The sequence below is a fragment of the Gadus chalcogrammus genome, chromosome 7, assembly GCF_026213295.1.
Source record: "Gadus chalcogrammus isolate NIFS_2021 chromosome 7, NIFS_Gcha_1.0, whole genome shotgun sequence".
In the NCBI taxonomy this organism is placed as follows: domain Eukaryota; kingdom Metazoa; phylum Chordata; class Actinopteri; order Gadiformes; family Gadidae; genus Gadus; species Gadus chalcogrammus.
In genome coordinates this window covers 10,345,368-10,367,738 of record NC_079418.1, presented here as the reverse complement: position 1 = coordinate 10,367,738, position 22,371 = coordinate 10,345,368, and the positions used below count along the sequence as shown (strand labels likewise).

Genomic DNA, 22,371 nt, shown 5'->3' with positions numbered 1-22,371 from the left:
GGGCTGCAGAGCAATGGCCAAATACCATGTTCAGCTTGTTCATAATTCTCTTATCAGGATTCGAACTCTCAACCTAACTATCCGCTAATGATAGTCGTATGGTAGTTATACAATAAAATAAATGGTCATATAGGAAAAATGGGCTGAGACTGTGGACGTTTGACTGTTCTATGAAGTTGTGGGAAAAGTAAACATTTTTCAGGCATAAGAGTAATGATGAATCTGATTCTAGAGATTAATATGATGAAAGAATTTTGAGTCCAGGTCAATCTGGTGAAGAGAAATCAATTTGGTTTTATGGGTAGAGGGGGTTATTGGTAACCATACCTGAAAATTTCCAGTTTTTGACTTACGGCATAGGCTGCAGCATGACTTTTGCAGAATTCGAGGGGGAAATTAACGGTACAGAAACAATAGGGGACCAAGCTCGGACCCCTGATTAAAGGACTTGTTTTGTGAAAGGACCACACTGGAACTAAACAAATAAATTGTCAATACATTTTATTATCATCAACAAACATTCCTTACTTCTACACATTTCATCCGTTTAAAGTACATTTAATAGCAAAGTAAAATGAATGTTCTTTTTGTGCTAGTTCAAAATGTTGGGGGTGGTATTTCATTCAGCTGTCCTATGGAATAAACCTGGCAGTCACTTTTATCAAAAGCTCTGTGAACATCAGAAGTCAAGAGTCAAGATCAACTACAAATGTTGAGAAAGCATGCGGGGGATTGTATTTTATGCATGTTATATTCAACATATGCAAACTAATGATTTGATGCATCAAATGCTTTTGGAAAATAGAATGCCTTTTATTATCTGTTAAAACGTTTGTGAGAAAGCATAAAATAATGTAAAAACCCTTATCTGGTGAATTATTCGCAGGTACCGTGCTTGTATTTACGATCACTTGAAGTTCCACTTGAAATGAAAACTGTTGCAAATCCTTCTAGACATTAACCATTGTTTTATATACAAAAACCCACTACGTGCACAGACGTGCGCGCAAACACATACACACACACACACACACACACACACACACACATTTCATTCAGCAATTGTTGTCTGGGATTCATTCAAAGGGAGCTCCAGCTTTTCATACTTGCTCAGCTTTAAAGTCAGGTACTGAGCGATCTCATTGGGATCCGTGTATTTACAAGCAGGAACGTCCTAAAAGGAGAAGTTTATAATCATTAAAAGCATGTATATTCACTCATTCAACAAATTTCTCAATCATCATACATTTCGGCAATTCAAATATGTCTCTAAATATGTGCTTTTCCACAATAGCTGTTAGCAAAGCATCTTCTGAGTGTGAGTGCGTGTTATTTGAAGACACACATTGATGACGTTATTCAGGGTATCTGCAGGTTTCAGCAAGTCAAATTTAAGACTTTTTAAGACCTTTTTAATACCACCTTGAATGAAATTTAAGACCTTAAACCCGCGATGGTGGGTGGGATCCCGCTGTATTACAACCCAAGCATAGCATGTGTGTCACTCAATGAGACTCATTCAAGTTTACTATCTGTCTGTTTATTGAACATAAAGTGATACTCCAGGGCTCCAGACTAACTTTTTCCTTGGGTGCACTGGTGCGCCTACATTTTTTATTTGGGTGCACCAGCACGTATTTATGGTGCACCCAAGTTTTGAGTTGTTGAGAGGGGGGTGACAGCGTCTGGGCCCCCGGGCAGCTGCACCGGTTGCACCGTCGATATTCACGCCACTGATTAATAATATTTTCACCAATAAATAAATGCCTTCAGTAAGACCTGGGGGGTATACCACGAACCTCGTTGAACATACCCAGGCTTTCTTGGGAAAACCTGGCTCGACAGAGCCGCAACTCGCAATCACAGTTAAATGGTACCACAACGCTCACTTTAGATTAAATTAGTTGAACCAGGTTTTTCCGCTTTAGGTTCAATGCGCGTTCACATAAAAGGGGCGTTTCTCGCGTCATTTGACTCACCCTTATGCAAAATAAATCACGCAAGAGCGGTGTATTTCATCCAAGGCGAGCAATGTATTATTATGAACTCCTACGAGGAATTCAAAGTTCAAATCACAGCCAAGGGGAACACGGTTACCCATAATATGGCTAGGGTGGCGTGCTGGCAAAAATAGCTGACCGTGTTAATTCGTAAGTGAAAAGATTCTGCATATTGTCTAAAAAATATTATGTATCATCACCCCTTTTACCCCCATATATGTGGGGCCCCATGAATTGCGAGCCCAAGTACCGGGAATGCACTCGATCTCCGACCCAATATCGTACGTGCACGTTGAGTTGCTTGCTTTTAGTGGCGTGGTTCAACGTCTCAAATATCAAAACAAAATCAGCCTTGTTGACGCTGCAGATTAGCTCGTTTCGGATGAAAGGCGCTGGTCCGAAGCGAGTTATATACGCCGTTTTGTCCCTTCCAGCAGTAAAGGTGCTCGCGATTTGAGAGTCAGGGAACATCAAACCGAAGAGATCTCCTATCCCCTCATTCGAGTTGTAGGACTGGTGCTTGACCACTGTGACTGTTTAGAATCCACAACACCTCCGCTTTCAGTGTTGGTGTCGCACCAAATGCTACCCTCAGGTCAGTGCTAGCAGCGCGGACCGTCTGCGGCGGTGGCGCCGGGGCAGAGATGCAAAACGTAGAAATGGCTGGGGTCTGTGTTTGGCTCCTGGCAGAGGTTTTATGTTTTTGGCTCTGCATATGGCTGACGAGAGCCTTAATCCCCATGGTGCCGAGCTTGAATGTAGGCTACTTTTGCACTGAATGCATCTGGCCTGTTCTGGGTTGGCAACGGACGCTAGCCAACCTCGGAAACGGACGTCTTCCAGCCAACTGACGTTGAACTTGCATTTACCCATTGTTGCAGACTAGCTAGCAAGCGCGCAGACATCCGTTTATATATGCAGCTAGCAAGAAAGTAGCCTCTCGTACATCTCCTTCCCGAAAAGTCCCGTGAGATTTATTTTTTTTTAAATAACCCTGCCCCGACAAATTTAAGACCTCCGAGTTATAAATTTAAGACCAGCATACGACATTTTTGACGAATTTAAGACTTTTTAAGGCCTTAAATTTAGAAAAATTAATTTAAGACTTTTTAAGACTTTTAAGACCTCCGCGGACACCCTGTTATTTGTTACAATAACCTTATCATAACACATTTTCAAATCCATATTTCACACCACTAATGCAAAAGGTCTTATTAGTTTAGGGATCGAGGGCTGATTGACACTGCTCTGCTCCAATCAGAACTCTGGAGTTTCAGACTGAATGGTCCACTTCCAAGACAACATGGTGAGAACATCCTGTGTTTGGTACTTATTATCTTTACCAACCTTAAGGTCTGCAATTTTGCTTTCTTTTGTGCTGAACTCCCGGAGCATGTATTCACATCCCGCCTGAAAACATAAGATTAGCATTCATTATCTTTCTGCAGCAGAACCATGGAGATCTTTCTGTTCAGTACTGTAGAACCGTGAAGAGGTATTTGTGTTTAGTGCTGCAGAACCATGATGCGATCTTTCTGTTCAGTACTGTAGAACCATGAAGAGATCTTTCTGTACTATGATGTAGGAACGTGTAGAGATCCTTCTGTTTCGTAGCACAGCCACATGAAGTTCTGTGTTCCGTGGTCCTGCGGTGCTACTTGCCTCATGATAGAGCCGCGTGTCGTTTATCCGGATGATAACTCCGTCCACTCGAAGGAAGAACCGCAGCAGCACGAAGAAGCTGGTGGGCATGACCCTCTGACAGGAGAACCAAGAAAAAAAACAGTCAGGCACAGCGAGGGAGGGGGGTAGGTAGGTAGGTCTGAAGTGTGTGTAGGAGACTTTCTCTTCTTGGATATGCAAGAAGAATTCGGCGTCCATCCATTTATTTATTGGAGGAAAGAGAGGGATAAACTGAAGGAGCGAGGATCAGAAAGCCACTCACTATTTTGACGCTGATCATGGAGACCCCGTGGTCGTGCAGCTCGTCCTCAAACAGCAGCACTTCATCAAAGAACATGATCTGCTCACGGGCCTTCAGCTTCTCCAGGTCGATCCGGTCTGACGTCTCGCTCACCTTCAGAGGAGCGCATATTAAACTACTGTATCTTCTGCTGTATCTTCACAGTCCAATAGAGCAACCACTGAACAAAGGCAAGGCTATAGAGGAGATCACGTCTCCTTGATTTGTTACCGGTCCTGTTTGGTGCTTTTTTTTTTTTTTTTCTATAGCACAAAAACGTTACAGGAAACATGGAGACTGGTCATTTAAAGTCAATCTTTATAACTTTATAAGTGACTCACTGTGATCTGCGTGTCCCCTAGTAAGGTGCCCCGGTAGTCTGTAGTGTATGTCCAGTCGTAGGGTTTCACCACCTCTTTGGAGTGTTCTGAATCTGCCCTAGGAGCCCAACACCACAATATTATGTACAACCACACAATAACCCTGGTCTGATATCTTTGTGATTAAATGTATTCCTTTCTTAATCAAAACCATTCTCATCAAGTCTTTAAGAACTTCATCATTCTAGTAACAATACATAACATATAGTAACTATATAAAGCATGTATTAAGCAATAATAAGTCTCCTTGCCTACTCTCCTGCCACTCCTGTGCGCAGGCGACTTTGACAGAGTCTTCCATGTTATTGACTCTCTTCAGAGCGTCAATGGCGTTAAACTCAATGCCGTAGCCGTCGGCGTGCTGAATCCGCAGGACGTTGTCCCCAAACAGCATCTCTGGAAGGGAAGGCAGGTTCATATCCTCTGCCAGACTGGAGTCACAAAGTTATGAGAGAGTTTACACAAACAACAATACTGGAAGTACTTCTATAAAGAAAACTATTATCATAGTCACAGTAATATCAAATGACTGGAAAAGGAATCATAGTTTTACATAACAACATATTGACTTTCCTCGACACATCAACAAAGTATCTTTGGAAATAATGATAGTCATGTTTTCTGAACAACCTTCCCATACACTCAGGAAGGGAATGGCGTTACTTCCCATTCAATGCATTTATTCTGATACCATTGAGATAATTTAAGATTTGCAATGAATTTGGTAAGTTTGAAGCTGTCCTGTATTCACTTTTAATACAAGTTTACTCATGATGAAATGATATATATAAAAAAAAGAGTGAATATAGGATGTAAAACAAATCATACTGCAGGCTTTAATGGAACCGGTTCTTGTGTTATTGTGCTTAGTTCATACGTCTAAACAACAAGCTCAGGAGAAATGTTTACATTTCCTTTTGCAGTCACTTTAATTTATGCAAGTGTAAATTAAACTCACTGCTCAATATCCTTTGACTTCATGATGTGTGTTTTGGTTGCAGTCACTTTCCACGGTCCAAATGCAAAGTCCTGTTTACTGCTCTTAAATCCATGTGACGTCATGTTTAGAATTTGGGCAAACATCCACGAAAGAAATGCGTCTGTTAAAGAGCAGAGAAAAGAATAGCAGATGTCAGTGATCAAAATCATTTATCAATATAATTATGATATTCGGCAACAAATAGCATTTAAAAAAGTAAATTCAATACTTCCAGCAGAGTCCAGTTCCTGTTTGTTTTTAATTGAACACCATGCAACATGACTGGTTGCTAGATGTGGTATGTTTCACATACGCATGATTCGAATGGGAGTAACACGCAGATTGCAGCGATTAAGAGAGGGACCTATTGTTCATCAACAATACTGCAGCACAAAGTCTTATTGACATGATTTTCAGTTTGCTTTAAGTGACGTATCCCCCACAATCAGTTTCAACATTCATTACAGGGTCGACATGTGCCGTGTTTCTAAACATCTTGATGTTTAAGCAGACATTGAGATTCATCACAACAGGTTGCCCTGTCGTCGGGATGAACATGTCGTCTGCCGCTGGTCATTCATTCCTTACAAAGCAAAACTGGAAAGAATGTCATTTGGATTTACATCCTGCTCCTGTGTCGCTCTTTATTGATCACGAAGGGACTGGGCGACAGTCACATCTCCCATTGAGTTAAAGCCCCAATAGTGGGGAGGGCGTTTAGAAATATCTTACTAGTAAAGTGACAGATCTGCACCTGAATGTGGATGTCTTTATAATAATCAAAGTAAAGTCACTGATTGCACCTGAAGGGGTCTTTATAATTATACCTGAAGGTGGATGTGTCTTCATAATTATAGCTGAAGGTGTCTTTATAATTATACCTGAAGGTGGATGTGTCTATATAACCATACCTAAAGGTGGATGTGTCTTAATAATTATTATAATTATTTTTTGTTGTTCTACGTGCAGATCCCCTCGTAATGCTAAAGTCAAATGGGTTGAAAGCATCAGATCGTTTATTTTGACACGTTGACGGTTTAAAACCCGTGATAACAATCAGTTCAGACCAGCATTAAGGTTTAGTATATTGATAGATATTAATATTTGTTCATATTGGACGAATGAAGCTGCCGTATGGAAAGGAAACGCTTCCAGAATCCGGTCGTCATTCTGATGATCTAATCTGCTCCCAATGACACAATGGTTACATTATATATGTATAATATGTGTACATATATATGTCCATAGTAAAACAAACTACAATCCGCCTCTATGTGTTAATTCTTACCTCAGATTTAGTTGATTAGCGTTGGTATCAGGAGTGTTTGTATATGTCGTCCGACTGCTGTCCGTTTCCTCAACATTTATTCCGTATGGTCGATTACATTACAGCCACCCATGAGACATATACGATATACGTCGTTCTACGGTTGGTCATTGAGTCAATAAAAATGGCATTAATTTAACATATAAATGTCTACATACATAGTATTGTTTTACATAGCAGTTTGCATTACTGTACGGTTGCACGGAGCATAAAGACAGACGCACCGGACACTGACACAGCTCCACATCAGTACCAGGCAGGCCCTTCTTTCTTAGGTCCATGGGCAGGCTCCATGCAGGACCCCAGGAGCAGTGCATACTTCCGCAATCCACCAGTGCTCAGTGTCCAAACCTGGTATTGCAGTTGTTTTAGCGGGCTGTGCTTTCTTTAATAGGCCCATGGTCAATGATCGGCACAAACGTAAAAAAATGTTTTTTTACTAAATGTAAGGATTTTTAGGTCACAAAAATATTGAACATTTATAAAGTAAAAGAAGCCTCATAATTGATAAGGATGGGTGAACCTTGAATACAGATATTCGTTTTGCGTTCTATACAGATGAATACATTTGCTTTACCCTGGTGAACACAAAAATAAACGCAACCAACAACCAAAACGTTGAATAACAGCACTTAAATGTGAAGTATGTTTAATTGAGTGGCATCTATTAGAACAAACAAGGCAGGAATCGAAAATCATACCCATGAGTCACATATTAAAATAGTTTTTAGTTTGGCATTCATTTAACCAAATAAATATCAGGCATTTTAATAAACAAAGATGGCTGACTGGATGTGTCTTGTCTTGTTGCTCTGATTGGTTGTAGGTCCATCCAATGGCTCCAGAGATGCTCTGATTAGTTGATGGTCCATCCAATTGCTCCAGAGGCATTTTAGTCTGAGCACGATGATGACACCATTGGAAATCGAAAATGAACAAGAGTTTCAAGACTAATACGATTTTGTCAATTGTTCGGTGAATCTTGTACATGTAGAATATTGAGCAGTACGCACCCAATGGTTTGCAATGTGTATTAAGCTTAGAAAACGAGACAAAAAACAGTAGAAGGATGATTATGAATGCCTGCTTATGTTATAACGTCGATAGATGACCATGTAGTGAACTTGTCACAGCCATGAGAATAATTAACAACTGTCTAAATATTAATATTCATGAGCAGGCTAGAACCTATGCTTTTTTAAAATCCATTCATATATTTTGTAAATTCCTATTTTCAAACAGAGATTTACAAGGAAAGCTCCAGCCGGGGACAGGCCACCAGAACCAGGGACTGTCGACCTAACCCACAAAAAAAATAAAACTCACAAAAAAATGAAAAGGTCAAATGGTCTGTGTCTCTGTATTCTTTAAAATAGACAATGAGTTTATTCCATTTGTTTACATTTCAAATGGTGGTCTCGCACACTTCCAGCAAACTCTCTGTCCAGAGGGCCAGAGCCATATTGACTTTGGCCTCATCTGATGGAAGCTCCAGTTCAGCTACGGTTAGCTCCTCTACCTCCTGGAGCTGCCTGAGGGCCTTGAGGTGGGACACAGGGAAACGCAGACCCTGTTGGAGAATCACAGAGCACGGAAGGATTGATGCACAATCATTGAGTCCAACATAAATTACCACACCTACCATAGATACTGCACTGGTCCAAAGTTCGGACAAATGTACTCATTATTTTTTTTTTTTGTGAGGGCATCAAAACAATGAAAGGACAGAAAAAGAGGATTGAACGTATAATTTGTCGGAATCAGAATCTCCTTTATTTGCCCGTCTGGTGGGCAACTGAACTGCAGTCTGCTTAAGCTCACGCATTCTAAATTGTTACTAAACTACAACCATTTAAAATATTAGCAATTTAAAGTGATTTTTGCATGTACAAATTCTACACGTAGTGCCTTTAAAGGAAGACCAAATTCTAGAGGCACCTCATTTACATGGTTACATTACTTATTGATCATGGTTTTAAAACCCTGAAAAAATGTAGGTTAAGTATCAAATTGTCACCTGTCAATTCAATGCTTTGTTTTTCGAATAAATAAATAAATTTGGTGCTTTTACTTTGAAGTTTGTATTTTGTTGACAATATGCAGATTAATAGAAAACGGTAAAAATTGACCATTATGGTCCATGTCGCACCGACAACAAACATTTGTTCACATGCTGTGCTACGCTGCTATGCATTCTAATCTAACAACAAACATTTCATACCAGCCGATGATTAGGTGGACATATGGATACCAGAGCCAGGCTGGGAATGAGGCCAAGACACCTGGATTAACACTAAGGATGTACATTTCCGTTCGTTTTGCTTTGATATTGTAACGTGGGATGGTGCAGGTCAAGGTTATGGTCGTTTAGCAATAGCTCAGATTAGCATTAAGTGACGGTAATCAGAAATTGGGATTATCCTCACGGTACCTTTATGACATTCTTTGACCATATTAAGCCAGGTCTCAATGGCACTATTCAAGCATGCATGCGTTCAAGTACGTAGCTCCGAGATCCCTGCCTACAACAACTCTTAAATATGTAAAAGTGAGACTTCACTGATAGACGGCAGTTACTCACAGTAGAGCGTAGGAGCACGCGCACTACTTCAGAAAAAAGAAAAAAAGGTAGGCGCCACCTTGTCGCGCTTCATGTTTTTAGACCTGACTTTTACAATATGCACCCATTAACCGGTAACTAACCTATACATTTGTCAGAAAATAAAATTGAAACACAAGAAAGTGGCGCTTTCTTTTTGGTGAGGTGCTTTGTCCTAATGTGGTACAGCATAGTGCTAATACTACTACTAACCTATATGTAACGAGGAAATATAACATGGTACAGAGGATCTGTAACGAGGATATGTAAGGGCGATATGTAACGAGGATATGCAACAAGGATATGGAAGGACGATTTGTAACAAGGATATTTAAAGAGGATATATAACGATATGTAACAAGGCTATGCAACGATGACATTTAATGACATGTAATGAGGATATGACACAGGGATATGTATTGAGGATATATAACAAGGATATTCTTACTCACTGCTTTTTCATCCTTTTCCTTTTCTTTTTGTTTCTTTATTTATTTCACATGTTGTATTAGGCCTATTTAACAAATTTGCTGAGCTTCTCAAATTATTGATTCTGTCTTTGTGGGAGGCAAGACCTGGGGGTGGGTGGGCTTGGGGGGGGGGAGTATGGTTGAGTATTATATGTGTTATGTTGTCTTACTTGTGTATAAGTGTAACTGTTTCTTGTATGAAATATAAAATACAATAAAAAATTGATCACAAAAAAAAAAGGATATTCAACAAGGATGTACAACGAGGGTATGTATTGTGGATATGTAACGAGGATATGTAACGAGGATATGTTACGTGGATATGTAACGAGGATATGTGACAAGGATATGCAGCAAGGATGTGTGACAAGGATATGTAAAGAGGATATGTAGCAAGGATGTGTAACAAGGTTACGGGGATATGTGAAGACATGTAACGAGGTAACAAGGATATGTAACGAGGATATGTAAAGCTAGGCCGACATGCAGAAGTATTGTCGGCGGACCCCTACTCTCGTATTGATTGGATTTTTGGTGACAGCAGAGGACCTCAGTTCATGTGATTGTACGCCATAGCGTACAATCTGGAAACAAGCAGCCTGTGTCCTGAGAGGAAGATCTCTTGATTCAAAGTAAAAAACTGAAACTAAAAAACATTACCTGAGAGACTTCATCCTCCTCCTCTGGGTCAGATCTACCGATCATGTGGACCTCTCTTTGGTTCCGCAAGGAATGCAAAACAAAGACTACCAATTCTGTTGCCTCGTCCTAATACACCGACAAGGCAGAGAAGGAATAAAATAGCATCCATTAGAAAAGGTCAACAGTCATATTGTGCCTTTCAATTTGGTAGAACCTTAAGTTGTTGTTCTTAACCAGAGTGTTCCTCATCAATAAAACATGACCAGCAACGAGTCAATCCATCCAGGAAAAGTTTCTCGATACAGTAAATAGTTCAATTCTAGTCCCCTTTTTTGCCCCTCAACCAACCTGAAAATTATTTAGCTATAACTTAAGCTGCTCTTTGTATTGCAGATGGGAAAAGATTCATAGTGCAGGATTAAATCAAAAGTAATAACCACAATAGTGCATATTTTGTACAATAAAAGTGCATTTATTAATAGTTGAATTTGTTAAACACAAGACATAAATATTTACGTGAATAATTATGGATTTACAACTCTATTTCCTGCTATGGATCCTTACTCATTTCTTAGAAAGTCAAATAAATTCACGACTGTTTTGTGTATTTAACTTACTGTTCTTTCCTGGTTGGGCTCCACTGTAATGACGATGTGGTCTCTAAATCTCAGACGTACCGAATCCTTCAGTGCTGGAATCTTCCCCGCTAGAGGGGGAAAAATACGTTAATAAACCAAATGCACAGCCATAAAAATAGAAAAAGCCATGGACATTTCACACCAATACAAATACTTTATGTAAGAACGTATACACCGACATTTAGTTCCATATGTACATATATATATATACATATATAGCCATTTAAGACAGATGAGTGGCCACCTTTTAAGTAACTGGATCTAGAAAATCAGAACTGGATCAAAGGTTATTTCAACAAATCACTGTATGTGATTGCTCTAAATAACTCTCAAAAACAACACAGAGCCTTACCGGGTGCTATGTCCTCCTCGTTCTGGATGTATGGGGGCAGTCTGCTAGTGACAAAGTCCCGCCTCATTTCAGTTGAGTTCGGTGCAACGGCTCCACTCTCCAAACGGTCCCCCAGTCCCCTCAGCATGTCTGCCATCCGCTTGCCGGTGTCCAGGTCGCCCCCGCTGCCCTGATCAGGCCAAAGCAAACACCAAAATAGTCCCACACAGAGGGAATGAGTCTGTGATGATTAAAAGTTAAATTGATGTGTTTTATCGGAACGTTTTTTTAGATCATTGAATTTAAATACATTTTCAAAGCAGTGATATCCTGTTATTCTTACATCAGGTGAGGGAAAAACACGAAAAAATATAGCTGTGGACGTTAGTGTCTTTATATGTTAGGAAGAGAAAACGAAATACATTATAGGTTGAAGTTAGCTGATCTATTATACATGGTTGGGAGAAAATCGTATGTTTGTGTAATGATATTGTCTCGTGGCATCTAGCAATGAGGTTGCACATTGCAACCAACTGAATACACCCTGCACCCTTTGAAATGACGTTGTCATTGTCTAAGAAAGCACAGAGTGGCCAGGTGTCAAGGTGAGGTGATTCCTTGACAGATTTATAAATGTATTTACATTTGTGTATTTGTGCTTACAAGAAAGCGCTTCGATTACACATTTAAAAAAGGCATCCTCTAAAGACATTTCTTTTTCTGGGCTGTTGTAGAAACGGCGGTGCAACATAAATTAACTAATTAGCACCTAAATATGAATATTATATAACATTTTCCCAATCAGTTCCACTGAGTGCCAATAAATCCCTAAAAAGCCGATCCTGACTTACACTGCAGTGTTAGGATGTGCTTTTAAAGGAGGGAACGATTGGCCAAGGTACTGTACTTTATACAGGCTCAGAGGTCAAGTGTCGTTTGGCGATAAAAGTTCCAGAAGATAAAATTGATGTGTTCAGGGATAAACCAATAGACATATACCTATACCTTAAGTTCATGACAGCAAAGAATAAGTCCCATTTCAGAAGTCAAAACTGGGTTTTTTCATGGTAAAGAATTCTTACCAATAAATGCCTTCTGGGCATGCCCTGTCGCAGGCTTATATCACTCTGCATCGTGTCAAACAGCATGCTGGGAAACACATCCAACAGCAGGTTACCCCATGACCTGAGTGGAGAGAAAGATGAGAAAAGATTGTTGTGAAGTCAGCTCACAATTGGTAATTTCCTCCTATTGAAGTCTAAGCTAAATAAAAATACACAAAACTTTAGATCTTCAGAAACTATCTTTGTATCCGCTCTACACAGTTTGTCGGTCTGTATGTAAAAAGGTCCCTTTGGTGACACGAACACAAGTGGATAGCTGAACATACAAAGGTGGACACAAAGATATAACCATCGGTAATCCCAGTACATAGAAGAGGACACAGAAACCCCATTGTATTAATAATAACCGTGACAACGTACATGTTCTGGTAGGTGCTGAGGGTCAGGTGGGTGGAGTGGTCTACTCCTGCTGGGGTTTCTGCTTGATGGATGGTTCCTCTGGGGAAGTAGAGGAGGTCACCCGCCTGTGTGGAACAAACCCATACATCAGTTTTCTAAACTCTAAAACATGTTCTCTGCGTCCAATAAGATCTGGTGCACAATAAGGTCCTGTTATTAACCCTTGCGGGGCTACACTCAGAAGTTGTCGAGGCCCCCCTGGAACCCAGGAGTTGAGGTTCGGTTTTATTTTAGAATTTGGCAGATTAATAAAAATAACTTTGACACATATCAACAACGCCTGAACACTCTCTGCAGTGTCAAAGCGGAATGTGGGTGCTGGTAGAAACACCTTTAGTATGATGTCATGAGGATGATGTCATGAGGGGTTGAGTGATGGTAACCTTGAGTATGATGTCATGTGTGGGAGTCCCGATGCGGTGCTCGGGCTCAAGGCCGTACTCCCGGGCCAGCGGCACCGTGGGGCTGTAAAGACGCCAGCGCTTCTCCCCTTCCAGCTGTAGAATGAATACCTGACCAAAGATAAAGAGAGACACACTCACTCACTCTGAAGAACCAGGTACTATCGATTATGAGTGGCATTTGTCAAAGTTGCCGTATCTATCCATGATGAGGAACATAGCGAGGCAGGGAGTGGAGACGCAGTGGATGCTTTGCGGGTTGTTTGCTAAATATTGCCCTATTCTCCTTTCTCTTTACCACTCAGGATTTTTCAGTAATGTGTGTCGTCGTCTATCCTATACCGTCACATTGACAACAAACAGGCAAGGCTACTGGCTTGACCAACAGATTGTCAGGACGGGTTCTGGTGTTGGTTGATTTGTACCTCGACATCGTCGTAGTGTGGCGGGAGGCCCTGGGACTCCTGGGGCGTCATGTAGACGTTAGAGCCAACCAGAGTACCAAAGAAACACTCCAACTTCTCCTGGATTCTCCACAGCTCATCCTGACAGGAATCCAACAGAGTTTAAGATTTCACTATGGCTCGGATTTCTTAATCCGTCAACTAAGAATTTAAGTCTGCATGTGCAAATACGAATACAGCTAAACATTTTGAACACTCCCCATCCCCGTTCCTCACCTTGAATCTCTGCGGCTGGTGAAACTGGATGGTGGCTTTCTTCTGATGGAAGTCTTTGCTGAGGACGTTGTGGTTCACACGGCCCACCTTGTTCAGGACTTTCTTTTTGCCTTCAACACAGCGGCAGACGTTGAGGTCCGTGCCGTATTCCAGACCCTGAGCACACAAAGCCTTCATGTCTGAAAGCTGGAACAGGGACTGGTAGTAGGAAGAATTGGCAGGATCAGAACGCTGTAGGTGGAGGGGCCTCTTCTCCCAGACGTCCCTGAAGAACTCCTCCTGGCCCATGGGGTGGATGAGGCTCTGGAAGAGGCCAGCGGGGTCGTCTGAGCTGAGACAGGCCGGCCCGGTGTGATGGGACTTGGCTGTTTTAGTAGCCGGTCCCTCAATGTGGCCAACGGAGGCACCGGTTTTCTTTTTCTTTGGCATAATTTGATTTGACCTGAAACAGAAAGCCTCTGTAGTGAACAACCACAAGGACAATTTCTCTTCTTGAGCTTTTTTGTTTGTGTTGTTCTTACAGTTTAAAGCTCAAGAAGAGAAATTGTACAGAGTATGTTTAAATAAAAAGGTATTTCTATAGTAATAACATCAAAGTGATTTTAGGTGTTTGTTATGAAAATGAAGTTTAATTAAATTGCTAAATTAAGTGTGCTTGTTTATAATAAAATAAGGTACAGCGAGAAAGGAGAAGTATGATACAACATAATAGGGTGAGAACAACAGACGCCAAAAGAGGAGCTGTCTAACCCAGTCTCAACAGACGGTCCACCAGGTCAAACGAGATGTTTGCAGAGGATCCCCACAGCCTAATGCTGCCACCACCAAACTAAACTGTGAGGACTGCTCCTCACTGTTTCTTCAGTAAACACATCTCAGCACATATTTCACTTGGTTTTATCAGACCACACGGATAGGTAAACCAATATAGAACAGCTTACAACTCTAGACTCAAGACTTTACTCTGGCTTATATGCTGTCAACATTGCACTCGTCTCTGATCAGACTGACTTGCGTAAATATGATAGAGGTTGCAGTATAGTGAAGCAGCCTCATGGGACCCATGTGGGTAGACGTGCTGTCCTGGAACATGGATCATTTAGTTTGATGCCATGACGTGGCACAGGTTACAGTTTCACGATGCTAATTTAACTTTGGTGAACATGATTTGTGGGTTTACTCACGTTGTTGAGAAAATATCAAAGCGTGATCCTAGTGGCATGGATATATATTCTTCATGTGTGTTTTTAGATGGGTGATTAACTCATGAAGGTGTTTTAGCGCCCCCTACGGGGCTGGAGCACCAACAGCTCTGTGCTGCTCTTAGATCCCATTGAGGCCCATAATACTAATAATACTAATACTAATAAATAATACATAATTTGGTTCAACTTCTGAATAGTAAAACTCACAGGATTAAAAAGGTAAGGGATCCAGAGGTTTTTATAAAGGTGGAGAACATAAACTTTTTACTTTGATTATCATCCAAGTAATTATTTGAGGATCTTGGATGACACGGACTGATACACATATTTTTGGCCAGTGTAATAAGGCCAGTGATGACCTGACCCACCAGACACACAGGTCTGTGTGTCCCAGTTCCCTCAATGCTCTGAGGGCGGCGCTGTCGAGTAAGTATAAATGCCTTCAGACTGAAGTCCATAAACTGTTGAATTCCATGTCTGTTTACTACTGTCCATGAAGCCAAAGCAAATCTCCACCTACTGGACAATACAATGTTATTCTATGATATATATTCTATGATACTAAATTAAATGTGTGTAATACATACAAAATATCGTACAACTGCATTATATCACATTTGATGAAGGACACTAATAAATTAATTGAATATCAAACATATATGTTTGCTATCCAGTTTTATAGAAAGTGGCAGAATTGAAAGATGAATGCTGAGAGCTGTTTGACTGAATCAACCCCATATGGAGTATGATCTGTATGAAGTGATGAGAGCAGAACTGGGCAGAAAGGGTTTGGGTGCCCTGGACTCATATCAAGACTGGAGGAAATACAAGCTTGTTTCTGGACCATGCGGTGTGAGTAAAGAACAAAGTTTGTGTTGTTCTTACGGTTTAAAGCTGAAGAAGAGAAATTGTACAGAGTACGTTTAAATAAAAAGCTATTTCTATAGTAATAACATCAAAGTGATTTTAGGTGTTTGGTATGAAAATGAAGTTGAATTAAATTGCCAAATTAAGTGTGCTTGTTTATAATAAAATAAGGTACAGATTGAGGAGGGAGAACTCTTTTGAGGTGCATTCTGACTATTTGAGGCTGTGCAGACCCAATATTGGTAATTGTGGTAATTTCTTTCAGACCCTTTCGGATCTAAAGCATAGCAGGCACGACATATTTTGCTTGAAATGGCAGAACAGAGTTTTTAGAACAGAGTATGTAATTTCAGCCAACTTCATAGGAAACAAAAATTCTGCCTAATATCCGAGCTACCCTCAACTGCTGGAAACACTTAACATTTGTTGTAATTATATGTAAACCTTAATGAATCTGAATACACTGACTTGTTCCAATGTGGTGTGCATGCAATGACTAAAACCTACTTAGTTTTAATAATTAAATTTACATATTTTTGTTTTGAAATAGAAAATGAATTTCAAACGAAAACAACTTCTTGTGCCCCTAACTGACAGTTAACTGAAAATGTGAGCAATTTGAGCTATGCTGACAAGCCTATTGATTATCTGCATCTACATTGTTTACTACTGAGGTCTTTTTCCCTATTTCACCTAACTAAGAACCAAATGGAAGAGGAGACTGGGGCCTGCAGACCACTGATCAGCCCCATATCACCAATAAGACCACTGACCAGTCCAATATAACCCAGTGGTCTGTATACCCCTGATCAGTACTCTCTATTCAATGGATCTCAAAAGTTGCGACAAAAAGGCTGTCTGTTTAATGATCACGCATGCACATTTGTGTGTGTAAATCACACACACAACCTACTTCAATATATTTGTGTGTGTGTGTGTGTGTGTGTGTGTGTGTGTGTGTGTGTGTGTGTGTGTGTGTGTGTGTGTGTGTGTGTGTGTGTGTGTGTGTGTGTGTGTGTGTGTGTCAGTTTTTTGTGTGTGTGCTTCTGTGTGTAGGTGTGTCCGTGACTGTTGAACGTACATAAGTATGCGTTGTGCGTGACAACACGGGCTAAGTAAGGTTAATTAGGCCGGCCTTTGTGCGGGCGGAGGGTCGACAGTGCTGAAGTTTGTTCAATTCTGGATTTGTATAGGATTTTTAAACTTTCAGACACAAATGGTTTCCACACGTTTCTTTTCACCACTGGAGATATGAAGAGCACACAATGAGGTCCTGACTGACTTTACAATGGTCTGTTACAGACATGTTACAAACATCATGCAGAGATCATTGAACGATGGGTGTTCCCCTGACATGAATGAGTCAGCCATATGCCCCTAACAGGCCATCGACATACAACTCAACAAATAAGAAGAAAGGTGGCTTGATAATTGTTCACATGTGCTTCCCTTTTCTGCCAAACATTGACTTTCAATGAAATTATACTAGCCTCTGTGCAATGAGCTGTAGTTTGACACAAAGATTTGTTTTCGTTAAATTGGCACTGTTTGGTGCATCAGCATTTTCCATATAAAGAAACGTAAAATTCTATGTTGCATTATATTAATTCATGCAGAGGTAACACGAGAAGCCAGGGCCCTGCTCAGCATGAATGAAGAGGAGGGAAATAGCCTCAAAAGGATTATTATAGTATGGAATCTAATTATTGGAATTATTGGTAGGTTTTTTGGTGCTCACTTTACAAAATATAATCTTGACCATTTTATAAATGCATGGTTCCAGAGGCCCTTTAGGAGCCCTCAGAATGTTGTGGCCGTTTCTTACAGAATAAAGTTACCATCGGCCTAACTAGTGGATTCAATAAGGTTACTATCCCCTAACTAGTGGGTTCAATAAAGTTACCATCGCCCTAACTCGTGGATTAAATAAAGTTACCATCGCCCTAACTAGTGGATTCATTAAAATAACCATCACCCAGGTAGCTGATTCAATAAGGTTAACATCACCCTAACTAGTTGATTCATCATCACCCGAACTAGCTGATTAGTATGTGTGTGTGTGTGTGTGTGTGTGTGTGTGTGTGTGTGTGTGTGTGTGTGTGTGTGTGTGTGTGTGTGTGTGTGTGTGTGTGTGTGTGTGTGTGTGTGTGTGTGTGTGTGTGTGTGTGTGTATGTGTGTGTGTATGTGTGTGTGTATGTGTGTGTGTGCGAGTGTGTGTGTGCACGCGTGTGTGTGCGGGTGTGTGTGCGTGTGTTTGTGTGTGTGTGTTATTTGATGTTGTATCATGCCTGTATGCGTTGCAGACCTCTCTATTTTTTTCTGAAATGAGTTTAATCTCAATAATCTTTAATCTTATAAAATAATACTTATTAGAAAAATGTCAATCATTATATTGCGGTTGATGAAGCTGAGGGTTCTCTTATATTTAATTGCGACCTGGGGTACCCCACATGACATACAGTTAGGAGGGGAGGGTCTCAGACTATATATTACTGCAACAGAGGAGCTGATCAGAGATGAAGGACCAATGTACTTTTCAATCACGATTTCATGGCTATGGTAGAAGTTTTCAAATGTTTCTGATGTGATTGGAACTTTGAGGATGTGTTCTGTTTCTCCACAAAGTTGGAATGCCTGAAACAATCAAATGCAACAATGTTATAACCCTGGAAGTCATATCGTCTGAATACCAATCACAAAATAGACACTTGTAGACAATGGTAGACTTGGCTATCTGAATGGGTTTGGAGTTCCTTAACATAGGATGATACTGAACCAGTGGGCTGAGAGCTGTCTATGACAGATGGTAGTAAACAAGACCTAAAGACACATAACGGCCTGTTAGTGACCATACCGAGGGTTTGTGGTGGGCCTCATTCTAGCAATCATTTCCTCATGGAGAGAGAGAGGCACGGGGTGAACATTCTGAACTCAGCAGATTGTTGACAGGATGGAAAGAGATCTGTCCTGGGACCTGTTCCACAAAGCTGGAAAACCAGTCAGAATTTACAGACGTTTAAAAAAATGGTATCAGGTTCCCAAATGTTTGAATTATTCATAAGTAATTAGCCAATAGTCTGATGTAGTGCTATGAGGAGAAAGAATCATGAGTGGATGGTGCTAACGTGGACTTTAAGGTATTACAGACCAAAACAGTGACACTGGAAACAGAAAACATTTTGCTTCAGCCTCAACAGCCGGCTGACATTTTCAAGAATCCTACAAATGGATGAGAACATTTCTGACATGGATGTTTATTCTTCAGAGTCTCTTGTTAAGGGTAGCCTTGGTATCCAGGATTGTCAAACAGTCATTGAAAAGTATTAAATGTTAAATTAAGTAAAAAGGATGGCCTTCAGTCCCGTACTGGAAGCTGTTCTTCTATTTGATTTGGTGACATGATTCCAATGTTCACCAACACTGAGCATGCTGTAGCATCTGGTCTTAGCTGTAAGTCTGGACCAGGTAGCAAGTGTTTACCTTGTGTCCTTTATATTCGCAGAGTTAGTAAGTTCTATGTAGGTGTTGATGAGAGTTAATTGCACATGTTTAACATCCATTCTGAAGCTGTGTTATTTGTACGATTTGAGCTGAGACTGCAGTGTATTCGAATGCTGCAGAAGAGCAGTCGTTCTCTGTATCAGTCAAAGCAACAATACAATGACAAAGTGTGGATTCAACATCCACCATTCACAGTCATTAATCATGTCCACGGCAACACCCAGGTGAATGCCTTGGTAGCCACTAGCCAGAGTGATGTCTCAAGTGAGGAGATATCTTTCTCAACAACAACAGCTGTGTCTGCCCAGCTAGGAAATAATCATTCTCTACGACAGCCTCATAACAAATACGGTTGGTGTTCACCAAGCGATCTATTATCTATAAAGGATCCACTTCGTTGGAATGGATGCTGCAGGAGTAAGGCACACCTGGCGTCTGTGATGCTTGCAGAGACTGTCTGGACATGCACCTGAGATCTGCTCACACTTGAGGCCTCATACAGTTTGGCACTGAAGCCACAACAAACCTCCCTGTGTGTGACGTGCAGAAGAACATGTATGAGTTGTAACTTAAAGATCCAGTTTTATAAACAATGCAAGCTCTGTGGTCATTAATAGTCTAGTCTTTAATTATTTAGTTAGCACATTGAGGATTCTGCTCACCATGGTGTGCAGGTGATTTTACTGTAAATCCTGGTTCCTTGGTCTGTATAAATCAATACAACTATTAATTTTCCAAATAATAATTACAAAATAATAAACAAATACAAACATGGCTGTGATTAGGCAATTCAGGAGCATTGCCTTGTCGTGGACATGACAGATGAGAAAAAACACTTTATTTCATATTATATTCCATATTCTTATTTCCATATATGTGTCCCTCAGTGGCGATTGCTCTATGGCTGCAAGGGAAGCTGGGCTTCCCCTAAAATGTCAAAAATTAAATGGTCAAATATATACTGTTGTGTTAACGCATCATTGATAAAAAAAATGCGTTAGAACGCATCCATCTCGAAGAAGAGTTTGTTAAGAATGAGCTGCTTATCGAAGGTCGACTGACTCGATTTCTTTCTCATACATTCCCGTAGCGTCACATTGCGTTTGCCTGTTGAAGCTCAGCGTCCATTGACTTCATCAGCTGCATAGAAAAGCTTCTTTATTGAATTGAAAGTCGACGGTCAGTGGATAATGCCGCGATTACGTCCCTCCCACGGACGCTCAGCGTCTCTGTGGGTGAATGGAGGATTGGGCTGGCCTGGACTCTAGGCTTCCGCGTGATGATTGGAGGGTCTGCGAAAGACTGAGTTGGCGTTTGATTGACTGCGATTTTGAACCATTTATCGTCGCCGGAGCTCTCATTAGGCTTCAGTCCCATAGCGGATTTTGCAAGTGAGTTGAAGGAAAAACTGCAACCTATTTCTTGATATTTTCTTTGCGAAATTGCTAGACAATATCCATCATAGGATACATTTCATACACTTATACACAAAAGTTTAATATCGTTTTGGTAGTTGGCCATCACTTTGATTCAGGGAGACTGAGATCTGAACTTCAAGTCCTGTATTCAGATCAGGACTTGCAGGGTCACAGGGGAATGCTGTGGGATCTCTTGGAGTTCCTTATAGACATGTAGTTGGACAGCTTTACAAACTGTTCTCATTAGGCAACAATTGGAGCTACATCAGCAGGTGTAGATAGGAGCTTCTCCTGTTTGAAGCGGCCCAAGTCCTACACTCTTAACACAATGGGCCAAGGCCCTTTAAAGGATACATATTATAGTGTTTTCCCAACAAGTGAACATAGTATTTGAGTTCCAGCAAACATGTTTTTGAAGCTGATTGTTGCAAATAGCTTTTAGAAGAAATAAAACTCGCCTACTGCTTTTCCTCTCCGTTTCAGTCCCTTGAGAATGCGCTGTTTCTGGTGTCTGTATCTTTAATTCAAATGAGCTGCTGCCCATTGACCAATGAGCTGTCAGACTGAACCACAGCATGGAGGAGAAGGGATTATTGCCGTTTGCGGACTCCTGGAGCTCTATATCTATATAATATAATAATAATAATATTATGTATGGGTATTTATATAACATTATATCTAATATCACAGCCAAAAGCTATGTGCGCCTCGGATGATATTATGAATCATAAAGACCGCGTCTGACGTCTCCGGTACTTCCACAACAAGTAAAGACTTGTAGTGGGGAATATCTCGGCCATGGTTGAGAAGAATTGGGGGGAAATGAACGTTGGCCTTGACTCTCTGAAGTCCATGAACTGCGACATGGAGGAGATGGGGATTGTACCCCGGGAGCTGAGCTGCCGGACTGCCGCCAAGCTCCTCCCGCGCAGGAGATGCCAGCTTCGGCTGCAGTCCGGCAGCTCAGCTCCCGGAGTACAATCCCTTTCTCCTCCATTTCTCCTCCTCCGGACTGCCGCCGAAACTTCGGTGGCAGCTCTGGCGGGGGGAGCTCGGCGGCAATTCGGCAGAGAATGGGATTGTAGGCTACTCCCGGAGCTGAGCTGCCCCCGAATTCCCCCCGCCGGAGCTGCACGTCCGCTGGTCCACAAAATCTTAGCTATGCTCTGATTGGAGGGGAGTGGGGAAGTGGGAGGTAATATTCAAGTGTTCCCCCTTCCGACGTAGGAGGGGGCGCCGAAACTGACTCGCTCGTTTCGTTACTGTATAGGCGGGGTACTTTTCAGAAATGCATATCTCACTCAAAAAAGTTATGTATAAGACTTTTTTCAAAGTTTGTATGCATGTGGGAGCATGCAATGCAATTAAGCAACATTAAATCACTTTGAATTAACCAATCTTATCATGTAATATAATTCAAACCTTTAGCCTGTGCCATTGTTGTGT

General features: G+C 41.0%; 2 protein-coding genes across 3 annotated transcripts; both read right to left on the bottom strand.

Annotated features, from left to right (window-relative positions):
• Nucleotides 1–460: 460 nt before the first annotated feature.
• On the bottom strand, nt 461–6,880 carry tiprl (TIP41, TOR signaling pathway regulator-like (S. cerevisiae)). Of its 2 annotated transcripts, XM_056594435.1 has the most exons (8): nt 6,611–6,880; nt 5,302–5,443; nt 4,595–4,774; nt 4,305–4,401; nt 3,946–4,077; nt 3,663–3,758; nt 3,348–3,410; nt 461–1,174 (listed from the first exon to the last, which is right to left on the bottom strand). In XM_056594435.1, exons 2-8 carry the CDS (start codon nt 5,424–5,426, stop codon nt 1,052–1,054), a joined length of 816 nt encoding a protein of 271 aa, XP_056450410.1. In that variant the 5' UTR covers nt 5,427–5,443; nt 6,611–6,880; the 3' UTR covers nt 461–1,051. The 2 variants fall into 2 exon arrangements, with proteins under 2 accessions (XP_056450410.1, XP_056450411.1); XM_056594436.1 differs by lacking the exon at nt 6,611–6,880 and having other exon boundaries at nt 4,595–4,739; nt 5,302–5,393.
• A 128-nt stretch (nt 6,881–7,008) lies between these two features.
• Nucleotides 7,009–15,204, bottom strand: riox2 (ribosomal oxygenase 2). Its single transcript, XM_056594434.1, has 10 exons — nt 15,118–15,204; nt 13,934–14,375; nt 13,679–13,798; nt 13,236–13,364; nt 12,814–12,917; nt 12,412–12,514; nt 11,351–11,519; nt 10,978–11,066; nt 10,379–10,486; nt 7,009–8,219 (listed from the first exon to the last, which is right to left on the bottom strand). The coding sequence occupies exons 1-10, from the start codon at nt 15,153–15,155 to the stop codon at nt 8,055–8,057; spliced, it is 1,467 nt and encodes a 488-aa protein (XP_056450409.1). The 5' UTR covers nt 15,156–15,204; the 3' UTR covers nt 7,009–8,054.
• Nucleotides 15,205–22,371: the final 7,167 nt, after the last annotated feature.

Excerpts from the sequence above, each read along its gene's own strand:
- tiprl (XM_056594435.1), bottom strand. The coding sequence starts at position 5,426 with ATGTTTGCCCAAATTCTAAACATGACGTCACATGGATTTAAGAGCAGT. Across the intron at positions 4,402-4,594 it reads CAGGAGTGGCAGGAGAGTAG|GGCAGATTCAGAACACTCCA; the intron begins GCAAGGAGACTT and ends TTGGGCTCCTAG. Across the intron at positions 4,078-4,304 it reads TAGGGGACACGCAGATCACA|GTGAGCGAGACGTCAGACCG; the intron begins GTGAGTCACTTA and ends GCTCCTCTGAAG.
- riox2 (XM_056594434.1), bottom strand. The coding sequence starts at position 15,155 with ATGCCACTAGGATCACGCTTTGATATTTTCTCAACAAC. Across the intron at positions 13,799-13,933 it reads ACCAGCCGCAGAGATTCAAG|GATGAGCTGTGGAGAATCCA; the intron begins GTGAGGAACGGG and ends GATTCCTGTCAG. Across the intron at positions 10,487-10,977 it reads AGCCCAACCAGGAAAGAACA|GACGAGGCAACAGAATTGGT; the intron begins GTAAGTTAAATA and ends TCGGTGTATTAG.